Source organism: Corvus cornix, chromosome 15, assembly GCF_000738735.6.
Source record: "Corvus cornix cornix isolate S_Up_H32 chromosome 15, ASM73873v5, whole genome shotgun sequence".
In the NCBI taxonomy this organism is placed as follows: domain Eukaryota; kingdom Metazoa; phylum Chordata; class Aves; order Passeriformes; family Corvidae; genus Corvus; species Corvus cornix.
The window spans coordinates 740,295-752,664 of NC_046345.1; the positions used below are offsets into that span (position 1 = coordinate 740,295).

At 43.9% G+C, this 12,370-nt stretch overlaps 1 protein-coding gene across 1 annotated transcript; it reads right to left on the reverse strand.

Moving 5' to 3' along the window:
- Nucleotides 1-1,107: 1,107 nt before the first annotated feature.
- FZD10 (frizzled class receptor 10) lies at nt 1,108-4,059 on the reverse strand. Its single transcript, XM_010398419.3, has one exon. The coding sequence runs from the start codon at nt 4,023-4,025 to the stop codon at nt 2,268-2,270; it is 1,758 nt and encodes a 585-aa protein (XP_010396721.2). The 5' UTR covers nt 4,026-4,059; the 3' UTR covers nt 1,108-2,267.
- Between the last annotated feature and the right edge of the window lie 8,311 nt (nt 4,060-12,370).

A 12,370-nucleotide genomic window follows, 5' to 3' on the forward strand; every position in this document is an offset into this window, starting at 1 on the left:
TTAGCCAGAGCATATGCAGATGCACAGGCATTAATTCAGTAGTTTCAGAAGTGGATTTGTTTAGTGCAATGTCCTGCTTTGGCTCCAGCACAGCATCCTCTGACCAGGATTAACTTCCAGGGCATCTCAAAGCTGTGTGTCAAACAGTGGCACACTGGCACAAAAGAGCAAAAAGATATTTTCTCTTCCTCAAAAGATAAATTTTATATCAAAAGCTACTTTATATATGTGCACTTTAGACATAAAGATTATTAATAATAGCTGCAAGATCATTTCTGTCACTCAAGTTCCTCGTCACTGCTGGGAACACTTAAAAAGAGTACAAGGCACAAATTTATCTGTCACACTGCACAGATAAGTTGAAAAACCAGACCACTACTAAAGAACCTTTCGTTGGAAAATTCCCAGCCACAGCATGACTGTCCCAAGGATCCCCACTCTCCCCAAGTCCATCAAGACCTCTGTTCTCCCTGTGATGGGAGCCCTGACAGAGGCTTTTCTAGAGCAGCCTGTGTAAGGTTCTATCCCTCCCTGCCTCACCAGGCCATCACCCAGCCAGGTCACCAACTGGAAAACTGCATGGAAAACTTCATTCACACAAAATCATACTCCACTAGAACCTTCTTGGAAATGTATTTACAATTTGAGCTTCATCAGATAACTTCCCTGAAGTAGCATTCAAATCCTGCGTTTGTACTTCCCAGTCTTCCCTAAGTCTTTCCACAAATGGTGATATTTTCCGTGGTGTTAGAAAGGGGGAAAAATTCCCTGAAGGGCAGAGCCTGAACTGCGCTGCAGCTGCGTGGAGTGAGCCAGCGATCTTCAACATGCTGAACGTAGCCTATGCAGATTTTAAAGGGGTGTCAACCGAGGATCACTGCTGTAATTTCAGTGCTTTGTAAACATGGTACTGCTCTACATCACTGCAGCTTTTTACATCACTAAAGCTTCTTCCCATTCACTCTTCTCAGTTGCAGAGGCTCACAGAAAGGTGCAACTTCAAAATCCATTTATTTCTTTCCAACTTGCAATTTCTTTCGAGTAAGTTACTGTTCTCTCTATCTGTACTTGCAGGCAAGTATAACAACAACTATTATATTCAAAGTGTGCTTTTATCAAATAATCCAGGAAACAAGTTTATTAACCGCAAAGCACATCAGAGAAAGTTTAGAACACACAAAATTATCAAACTAAAGAACATATTTTATTTTTAATAAAATAGTGGAGCATGAAAAATAATTGTATATTACAAATATATACAGCACAAAACTGTGCACCCCCAGCACAGTAAAGAGCATCACTCTATACAAAGCTTCCCTTTGCAGAATCTAGTGCTTCTTGATCTATTCATAGTGAGAATTTGTTTAACAATAGAAAGAGTCAATAAGCCCTTTGGGTCTCTTTGAATTGATCCCCCCCTTTTTTTTTGCACAAATCAGTCCAAACGTGTATAACATTGGCTTGATTTCCATTAAAAAGCCACAAAATGTAACACTAAAGGGTTTCTGAGGACTAGACCTCTTAGTTCTTTTGTTAAGAGATTTCTTTTGTTGTCTTTATGTACAGCAAAATACTTGTTTCTCTTTTCATGTCATGGTAAGAAAAAAAAATGTATTGCACATTATTCTTATTCACAAAGTTTGTGTCTGGTGCAGGAAGTTTCTCTTTTGGTGAAAGAATATTGGTGAGCATTATAGATTGAGCCTATTTTTAGGCACTCCAAACCCAGTAGGCTCGGAGGAGTTGTAAAGGATTTTAACGTTAGCACGGAGGTTGCTTTCCCAGAGAGCATCCTTGCTCTGGACAGGCCTCCTCGGGACCTCAGTGTCCCTGGAGAGACAATGCTCACTCGGGCACTTTTAAAATCAAACCATTGCTCCATAAAACTTGACTATACCTTGTTACTCAGAAAGCTGAAGAAAATCCAGCCCAGCTACATGAAAAAGTTAAATAGGTGTTGGTCGTTGTGTTTGGTTTTGTTTTTACGTTGTTTTTCTTTTAATCTGAGGGATGGATGTAATCCTTAACTACGAATTAGTAACAGAAGAGACTGTTTTAATTCACAGTATTTCTTTCACTGAAAACCTTTCCATGAGTACGTTTACCTTCAGTTTTTCACCAGGTCCTGAATTCAGCATGATACATTTTTGTGCCTTGAGATATTAAACTGTTCTGACAAAAAAAGCACCATTCATTTTTAAATTTCTGACTGCTACTTGGACATTTGTAAGTCTGTAAGGTGAGATACAGTCTTTTCTAAAACCTGGTCACACACAGGTGGGCGGTTGTAATGTTGATTCATACTTTGCAAGGTGAGTTTTCTGTGGATGTTGAGGTTTTTTGTAGATTCCACTACTCGTAATAACACTTGCGGGTTTTCTCCTGCTTCTCTTCTTTAATCTCCGACTACAAACATTTTGCCAGGATTGAAGAGTCTTGGAAGTCCAGATCCACATGCCACTGGTAATGCCCACAACTAACAACATAAAAATCTTGACCATAAAAATTTCTACTGCTGGGATAGAGTTATTCATCATGCAGTCTAAGTTTTTAGTCTGATTGTTCATCTTGCATTTCTGTTGAGTTGCCACAATTTTCCAATAATCCATGTTCAGTCTCTCATAAAAATAGCAAGCTATCACACAAGTTGCAGGCACTGTATACAAGACTGAGAAGACACCAATCCTCACCATAAGTTTCTCCAACTTGTCGGTGTTTTCTCCACCTGTTTTCATCACCCTCCTGATATGAAAAAGGGCCACAAACCCCGAAAGAATAAAAGAAGTGCCAATGATTAGATAACAAGCCAAAGGAATGAGCACAAACCCCGTCAAGGCATTCACATCCATGCTGCCAACATAGCACAGCCCTGTCAGCTCGTCTCCAGCCACCCTTCTCATGACCAGGATCATGATGGTCTTCACGGCCGGGATGGCCCACGCTGCCAAGTGGAAGTAGCTGCTGTTGGCTTCGATTGCTTCGTGCCCCCACTTCTTCCCAGCCGCCAGAAACCACGTTAAAGTCAGGATCACCCACCACAAGGAACTCGCCATACCAAAGTAATACAGAACCAGGAACACAATGGTGCAGCCAGTGCTCTCCAGCCCCTCCTGGATGACATAGAGCTGGCCGCTGTCCCTGTCGCAGGCAATACTCTCAGCACCTGAGAAGAGGCGGATGATGTACCCCACTGAGTAGACGCAGTAGCACATCGAGAGGAAGATAATGGGCCTCTCGGGGTACTTGAAACGCTGAGGATCTATGAGAAAAGTGAGGACAGTGAAAGCACTGGAGAAGAAGCACAGAATGGACCAGATGGCAATCCAAATGACAGCGAACTGTTTGTCATCCCTGCTCCAGTAAACATCAACCCCTGGCGTGCAGAGCGGTGCGCAGGAAGCGCTCTTTTCCACATGGTGGAACTTGCCAGGATTTTCACAGGACGTTCTGCTGAGGCTGTCCTTGTGCTGCTGCAGATCGTGGCCACTGCTGGGCCGCTGGGGACGGAAAATGGGTGGCAGCATGCTGGAGCCCCTGGGTGGCTCATCCGATCCGTTGTTGGGGGCCTCCATGCACAGGTAATTGGGGTCGTTCTTGTTGGGCAGTTTGCTGCAGTCCAAGGAGTCTGGCCACTTAAAATTGAACTGCTCCATAATCGGGGAGCACTTCAGCCTCGCCTGCTCGCACATCACCCTGCAGGCTGGGATCGGGGTAGAAACCTGCTCCGTGCACATCGGGGCATAGAGGGAGCACAGGAAAAATTTCAGATGGCTGTGGCACCCGTACTCCACCAAGGGGGCAAACTCGTGCAGCTGAATGGCAGCTTCCCTTTGGTTTTCGTGCCCCATCAGGTTTGGCATCCTCGTCATGTTGTAGCCAATATCCTTGCACATGGGGATTTCGATGGGCTGGCACCTCCCGTCGCCGGGGCGGTCGATGTCCATGGAGCTGATGGCCGCGCAGCAGCCGCTGAGCCAGCAGAGCAGCAGCGCGGTGCGCCCGGCGCTCCCGGCCGCCGGCCCCATTGTGGCGGCTCGCGTGTGGCCGGAGCGCGGCCGCGGGCGGGGGCCGAGCGGGGCGGGGGCCGCGGGGCTCAGAGCAGCGGCCGGCCCGGCCCTGCCCGCGGCAGCATCGCCCCCGAGCGCGGCGGGGCCGCGGGGCCGGCGGAGCGGGGCAGCATCGCCCGGGCCGCGGCGGCCCCGCGGGGAGCGCCCGGGCGGCTGCGGGCGGAAGGGAAAGCGCCCCCGGCCCGCAGATGCGCCAAACTTACGGCGGGCAGCCCGGCAACTTTCTGCTCCCCGGGCTTCCACTTTTGCGATCCGTCTTCCCACCTCCCTCTCTCCTCCGCTGCTTCCTGCGCCCCGCTGCCGCTTCCCGGCCGCGCCGGCGGAGCGATGCCGGGAGGGCTCGGTCCGGGCAGAGCCGAGCGATCACCGCTTCCACTCGCACATGTCCCGGGCGGCTTTTGGTGCTGCGGGTGTCTCCGGGGATTGTCCTCTCCTCCAACGGGTCACAGCTCCGCACTTTCTTGCCGAGAGGTGGGGATTGGTTTATCCGAGTGCGGAATAAAGGAGGAGGAGGAGGAGGAGGAAATATCTAAGCCATTGAAGAGGGGGGCCTGAAAAATCCCCCCCCCCTCCTCGCCGCCCTCTGGTCTGGGTTTGCGATAGGTCGGCTCCGCCGCGCTTTGCCGAGCAGGGCTGGCGTGTGCGCGGTGTCTGTGCCGGCTCCGCTCCCCCCGCTCGCCACCGACTCCCGGGGCCGGAGCAGCTGGGGCTTCTGGGGGCGGCTGAATCCGAGGATGAAATAAAGTAAAAAAAAAAAAAAAAAAAAAAGCTAAACCCAAGAAGAAAAAAAAAAAAAACCTGTGGAGGATCCGCCTCGCATACGACATCCACTTTGCATGAGAAAGGTGAAGCTGACACGGTGATTTACTTTCCAATCACTCGGAACGCCTTGAAACCTCCTTAAGGACCCCTACAGGTTCTCCTTGATCGGCACAGATTAGAAAAAGCCCCATTTGTTTCTCTCTCCTTCTCTCTTTCCTTCCTTTCTCCTTTCCCTCCCGTTGCCCTCTCTTGAAAGTTTAACAAGATCTTTTCTGTAGAAGGCGTCAGCCTGCCCTCCCTCGCTCAGGTAGGAAGCCAGGGAGAGCGAAGGCTTCAGACTTCGTGTCTCCTAATAAGAGGGCTGAAGGTGGTGCCTCCTTGACTGCCTTTATTGGAGGGGGGGCAAAGCTTTAGCAGGGAGGATGTGGGGAGGAGGATGCATTTTATGGCGAGTGCTATAAACTCTTCGCTGCCAGGGTAATAAAATATGGTTGCTTTCAGCCTGGAGTCTGAGCTTTTTTCGAATGTCGTGCTTTGTCTCGAATTCCTAAATGAACAGGACAGGCAGGATTGCTGGTAAAGTACCTGATTATGGGTTTAATCACGGTATGGCATCACTCGAAAAGTAGCTTGCTTTTTTTCCCCCCCTTCCTTAAATAAGAAACGCTAAGAGGACTAGAGACATACCCTTGGGGAAGTTACTTCATCCACTAGAGAAAAGATACTTACAGATTTTTGGAGACGGCAATCGTTCTAAAGTGAGTCGTGTTTACTTTTCAAGTTAAGCTTTGAGATTTATTTTGCTTATTGGTCTCTCAGAGCTATAGAAGGAGGAAGTTAAATCCCCAGCCAAACTGCAGATCGCAGTTTTACAGACGGAGAAGGAGCACAGCGAGCAGAAGTCAAAGATTAGCTCTGCTCAGATCCCCTTTCCCCCGCCCCCCCACCCCCCCTTTGAGCTCAGTTTTAGAGAACATATTAATGAAGAAGGAAAATCTCTCTTTCATTTCATTCATGCTCACCCACACAAACCGGGCTCCTCTCCATTAGTGCCTGTTTCTTATCGAAAAGAACACGGATTCTCCTGGAAACTACCAAATCCCGCAGGGTCAGAGTTAATACCCCACCAGCTCTAGAAAGGAAACTGTTGGCTTCCTCAATTGTGATAAGGGTGAAATGGATCCAAGCAAGGACAACAAACCAGGGCTAATGTTTGTCTCTGAAAGCCCTGAAGATGTGGCCAGTTCTTGCCAAGGAGTAAAAGCCATCATAAAATCGTGGCTTGGAAAGCGTGGTCCTTTTTGTGGCTTTCCAGCGGATCGAGGAGATTATATTTATAAAGTACTGGTCCTAGGGACTGACCTTTCCTTGGACACTTTCAGATTCCTTAGGGAATGTTTCAAAAGCAGGCAGTGCTATGAGCAAAAAAAAAAGCTTTATTTATTTTAGTGTGTCTGTGTGTGTGTGAGAGAGAGAGAGTGTGCTGGGGCATTTCCATTCTTCATTAATCTAAGCCTGTTTTCTTAGTATTTGTATTCATCCTGATTCCTCTTCTAGAGAGCTCAGCTGGGGGTAGTAGGGAAGTGTGGGGAACGCTTTTTCAAGGGACAAGTAAATTCTACTTTAAAAAGTAGAATTTAAATAATAACAAAAAAGTAGAATTTAAATAATGCATAACAGGCACATATTCAATGTTTGTTTTATCCAACTTGATTGTTTGGGAGCTTGTTTTTCTTTCTTTTTTTCCCAACAAGTATTTTGTAAAGCATATTCTATCACCACTGACATTGAAGTAATCTAGAAAAAATACATGAAATAAAACATCTCCTGTAGCACTGATAGCAACCTTTTTCTCCTAAGAGGCAAAAAAGAAACACAAATGAAAGTGAGAAAAAAAAAAGGGGGGGAACCTCCAAGCCTTGTAGTTGTGTCTCTCTTAATTGATCTTTCATGTGCCAATTTAAATCAGCCTTGTTTTTCTTGCCATTCTTTTAGCCAGTGCATCCTGCTTTAGATCATTTATTTTACTTTCTATATTTTTAAAGAGCTATCTACGAGTATCATGCATTCAGTGAGCCTGAGTCAGTGAGAGGAACAAATAGAATGTTATTATAGAAAAATGAGAGTGCTGAGAAATCAGCAACTGGAAGATACCTCTGTAACTAATAAATGAAAAGAGCCTTTTGATGGCTTCAGCTGAAAAGATATTTTATTTTATTTTTTTCTCCTGTGTGTGGGATTTGAGATGTGTGATTCTATGGAGCAGCCAGGCACCCCTGCTGCTAGGCCCTGGCTAGGAGTTGGCCCCCCTCTGGCAAATGTTATGGAGAATTGGGAGGAATTTTATGGCTGTCTTTTCCCTCAGCTCTTTTTTCTTTTGTCTTCTTTGAAGAATGACTTTAGACATTTTATTTACATATTTAACCATGGATGAAAGAGGAAAAAGAAAGCACTTGGGCCGTTGTGGGAATAGTGATATGTTTAAATTAATGGAAATCTTATTAGGCTTCTAAAATTTTAAGCAAAAGATTTTTAATGAAACTTTATAATTAAACATGATTTCAAATAATGTGCCAACTCACAGGAAGGATGCATTTCTCCCTCTAGCTATCCACCTCCCCACCTCCCAAAAATGTGCGGAGGAATAATCTGTATCTTAAAGTCCAGCTCTTCTTCTGTCCCGTAAGGAAAAGATTTTAAAACTTGAATATTCAATAAGGCCTGAGATAATTCAAACCATAACTAAGTATTCTGTAGGTAAAGCAAACCATAAACAAGCCAGGAAAAAAGCCACCAGCAGCCCTCGTCGCTGCAATGGCAAAGTTTCATGCTGTATAATCTATTACAGTGGCAGTGTAATAAAACACTTTGATATGGCTGATGGGGAAAATCAAAGTTGCATCCATTCTATCCATGTTAGAGTCATTGGAAATTACAGTGCCAGGCAAGGCTTTCTGAAATGGGATTAAAGAAGACCCAAATAATCCATCTGAGAGAGAATGTTCTGACACTTCAGCAGTAAAGAGAAATGAAATGAGCAGCTCAGGGAGTTGAAGAGTTAATTGGTGCATTAAAGATTTTTAGTAAAATAGTCTAAATTACTTACGGGGAACAATGGTGTGTTAGACAGAATGAGAACTGATATTGACAATCCTGTATTTAAGAAGTCTGTAGCTATAACTGATTTTCAGGTTTAATATTTCTGCCACCCATTTATTACACAAAAAAGTAGAGATCAGTTTAATGTTAATCCCATTCAATAATCCTATTCTCATCTATATTTTTATGCATTCATTCAGACACTTTTTAACTCACACGTTTCATTCCAGTAACAAATTCTATTATATATTAAAAACATAGATATTAAAAAAACATGTTAGCCATACAGATAACAACTGCAAAAGAAAAGGATCATACACACAAAAAGAAAGCTGATAGCTATTCTAGCCATGTTTTATAAGCCTGTATATCTTACTGGATTTCCACTAGATATTAATAAAATTAAATGGCATGCAGAGAAATGTTTGTTTTCCAAACCAAATGGGTTTATTTTTTCCTAGCTACAGCATCTTTGTAGCAGTTTTCCTCCAAAATTTAAGTAAACATGTCTGCCTAATAGGACAGGCACACTGAGAAATATTCCCATGCAAGTGCGAATCTGCACAATGCACAAAAGTTTTAATTGCCTTAGAAAGCCACCACCACCAAGAGTTAAAAGAATTAAAAACAAAAACAAATCATAAATGGATGAGTGGGTCGTATAGTATTGCTCTAATACAATTTAGCTGGCTATTTTAAGGGCACTTCCCTTGAAATGTGGTTTGAAATATTACCAAAGGTTCGATGGGGTGCATTAGTGTGAATTGCAAATCAGAACATTTCTTTAATCCCCTTTTCATGGCCTGGCTTCGGATCAGTGGCATCTAAGGGACTCCCCACTGCTTCTGGCTCAGGAGGAACCATTCACTGGGGCAGCTTCCCTCCTCTATTCCCACAGTCCAGAAAACAACACCACAGACAGACACCCTCCAACTAAATTAGATTAAACTCCTTCTCTTCCACAGCACATTAGCCTTTTCACTGCCCAAGATTCATTATTCAGCTACTCCTAATTTAAAGATACAGTATTTTTCTGCTCTTAGGAACAAAAACAACAAACAAAACTAAAGCCAAAGCAGAAAAAATAAATCAGAAATAAACCTGATAATGCTAAAATTACATAAAGGTAGGAAAATATCCTTTTCACTTATACTCTAATATTATAGGAATATTATAATTTAAAGCACAGGTCAAAGCAGAAAGTTCTACAGACTCTAAAAACAAGAACAGGAAAAAAAGAAAATGCATACAGACTTTCTTTTCTTATAAACACCATTTGATAACCTTCATTCACCAGTCTTTTTGCATGCACTGTTTGCATATCTTGCAGCCAAATCTAGGCTTGTAAAGGCATAAACACAGTGAAAACTGCAGATGATAGCAAGGATTAATTAGTTCTCCTGTTGTCATTTCCACCCTTATTTCCATCCATAACTTCTCCACTCCTACTTTTCAAGGTAAAACCAATCCTTTAAACCCTCTGTCATTCGAGTCTGAGTCTGTACCTGCTCACAAATACAAATTCAAGCAGCCAACCATTGCCAGGAGCAGTCAGACCCCGAGCAAGCTCTCAGGGATCTCAGGGCTCTGGACTGCCTTTGCTGCCCTCACAGCAGCTCCCACTCCTGGGCACTATTGTATATAACCCATAATGCTTGTGTACCACCTGGAGGTGCAAAAGGAGGAAAGTAATTCTCTCTGACCATTAATGTTCTCTGATTTAGGAAAAAATTAACCGCTCAGCTGCAGGGGAATCTCTCCTCCTCCCAATTTCGAGTGCCCGGGTGGCCACGGAGGCCAAAGGCACCGTGGTTTGTACCAGCGCTGGTGGGGCAGCAGCACCAGGGCACCAGCCTGTCCCTCTGTACCACACCTCGAGCCCTGGGCTCAGTTTTGGGCTCCTCAGGACAGCAAAGACACTGAGGGGCTGCAGTCTGTCCAGAGAAGGGTCTGGAGCACAGAGCTGCTGAGGGGCTCCTGCTGCCTTTCATCAGCTGCTCAGCAGCACAACCTGGGGTGCTATAGGTGAGTCAGTTCTCTTCGCCCTTCCAAACCCATTCATTACTTTGCAAGTGTTCCTCTGGTCTTTGTCCCTGCAGAAGACTATTTATACTTTACAATGCCTCACTGCGTAGTGTTGTGTGTTTGCCCCATGTGAGAGGAAGAGAACAATTTTAGTTTTATCAGTAACTCTGAAGTGCCTTGCAGGGAAAGCTGACATGTGGTGATCCTGCATTAGTAAAATGTTAGAATCACAGAATCTAAACAGAATGTTTTAGCTTTAACAGATCGTTAAAGCTAAAATTCCAGACCTGTCTACCTGAACCCTCATGTCTTCTCACTCACTCTAACTTACACTGATACAAATTACTGAGGTCATTTTTATTTGCATGGATTAATAATAGTAGCAATTTTAACCTTTAACAATCCTTGACACAGTTCAGAACTGAACTAAAATTTAGCAGTTCAAAGATTCCCATGGGTACATGATATTCCCCATGGGATTATGTTGTTCCCCCAGTATTTACTATGATATATTGAGGAAGTACCAATCCCACCACAGTTTTATGTTCTACCCCTCTGCTAGAGTGCACTGGCAGAGACAGGATATCCTGCTGGATGGGCTTCTGGCCTGACCTGCTGATCCCTTTTACATTCTTAGGTAGCAGGAATGTATGATATGGGTTTAATCATTGCTGTAAGTTGTCCTTGGGCATTCTCCATCTGGCATTTGAATTTTAAGAGTGTGATGGCAATCACACGTTCTCTGAAGGAAGCACAAAAAGTGAGAAATTGAAATGCCGTTGTTTGCAATGCTATTTATTATTTCCAGATCACAAAAAGGAGACACTTTGTGTACATTGCATGAGAGAAGCACAGGAGAGACTGAGCCAGTAGTGAAGGCAGGCATGCCACATTTCACAAAATCACCACAGAGGTCACGTATAAAAGTTGATTCTATCCAAAAGTCACGGCTGGTGTGTTTCTAGTCCAGTCTTTCCCTCACCTGATGACACTAAAAACGAATTGTAGCTGGTGGCAGAACCTCTGATCTCTAATGTCAGGCTGCAGGACGAGAGAGACCTGCTCAGGCTGAGTTTGGGGCCAGAGTGCCTGTTGGCTATTTGAGCCCCACATTCACTCACAGCCTAAACCACAACCCATCCTAATGCCACTAAATCCAATCTCTTCTTTTATCCTCCTCATACAGAACATGACAAGCTGTACTTCCCATGCCAAAGCAGGAGTTTGATAGAAATGTTAAAGCATTTGACAGAGAATCCATCTGGCTCAAACCCACAGACTGCCAGTGTGGTACAGAGTAAGGCACAGAAAACTTTCCTGTACAGTGGAGTTACACCAGAATGAAATATGGGGAGGAAGTGTTACATTTAGATCACTCTTAGATGTTCACGGGTCTTTTTTCCTATTTAAATTATTATTATATGGAAGTGATTAAAACACAGTGGGAGGCAAGACCTGCTTAGTCTGAAATACTTACATCTGCATGGGATGCACAGACAACAGCATGGATAAAGTATAATGGAATATTACTGCTGGCAAATGTCTCTGTGTCCTCCAGCCCCTTGCCTAACTTTGTATTTTCCCTGTGCTTAAATGAAGAATATTCTTGATGGAAGCGAGCAGGAAGTGCTCAGACACAGCAGTGCTGGAATGCACCATTGCTCCACGAGAGAGTGATCAGAAAACTCAGACATTTGGGAGGACACTGCCAGACCTTTCTAGACTCACTGCAAGTTCAGTACATGTAATATTTGAGTTTGGTAATCTCCTGTTCAAGAGCACAGGAACAGTGTTACATGCTGCACACATTAGGCAACCATGTATACAGAATCAATTCAAAGCAGCTGTTGGAGACCAGAGATTTTAGGGGAGCTATAGGGTGAATTCCTCCATCTATACATCCTTTTTTTTTTTTTTGAAAGTGGGAATGCAAAGGAGGAGGGAATGAAAAATTGATACTGCTCTGTACTCCAGATGAAAGAACAAACATAATTTTATTTTCTTTAATGACTATACTGGATTCTGAAATTAAACGCAGCGGGTAAAAAGATCCTGTGCAGATTTCAAAAGAGATCATGTAGTCTGTCCATGTGCTAAGGCAGGCACATTTTTTAAGCCCTGCCATGTTCTGTAAAACTGAAAAAGGGTTATCCCTGTAAGCATTCTACTTTTCAAAGCCATCTCTCTCCCTCCACCTACCCCAAGTCAGTGGACATTCCAAATAAATGTCATCCTAACTTTGAATGTCATTTTGTGGTTCCTCCCTCTAACTTTAGAAGGAGAATTGCTGTATACCCTGCATTAAATATTATTAGATCTCAGCATACAGAAAGCACTCTCTTTTTTTTTTAATCTTCTCAGCAGAACCAGACAGAAAAAGAAGCCAAAAAACCAAACAAAAACCCCCAGCAATATAA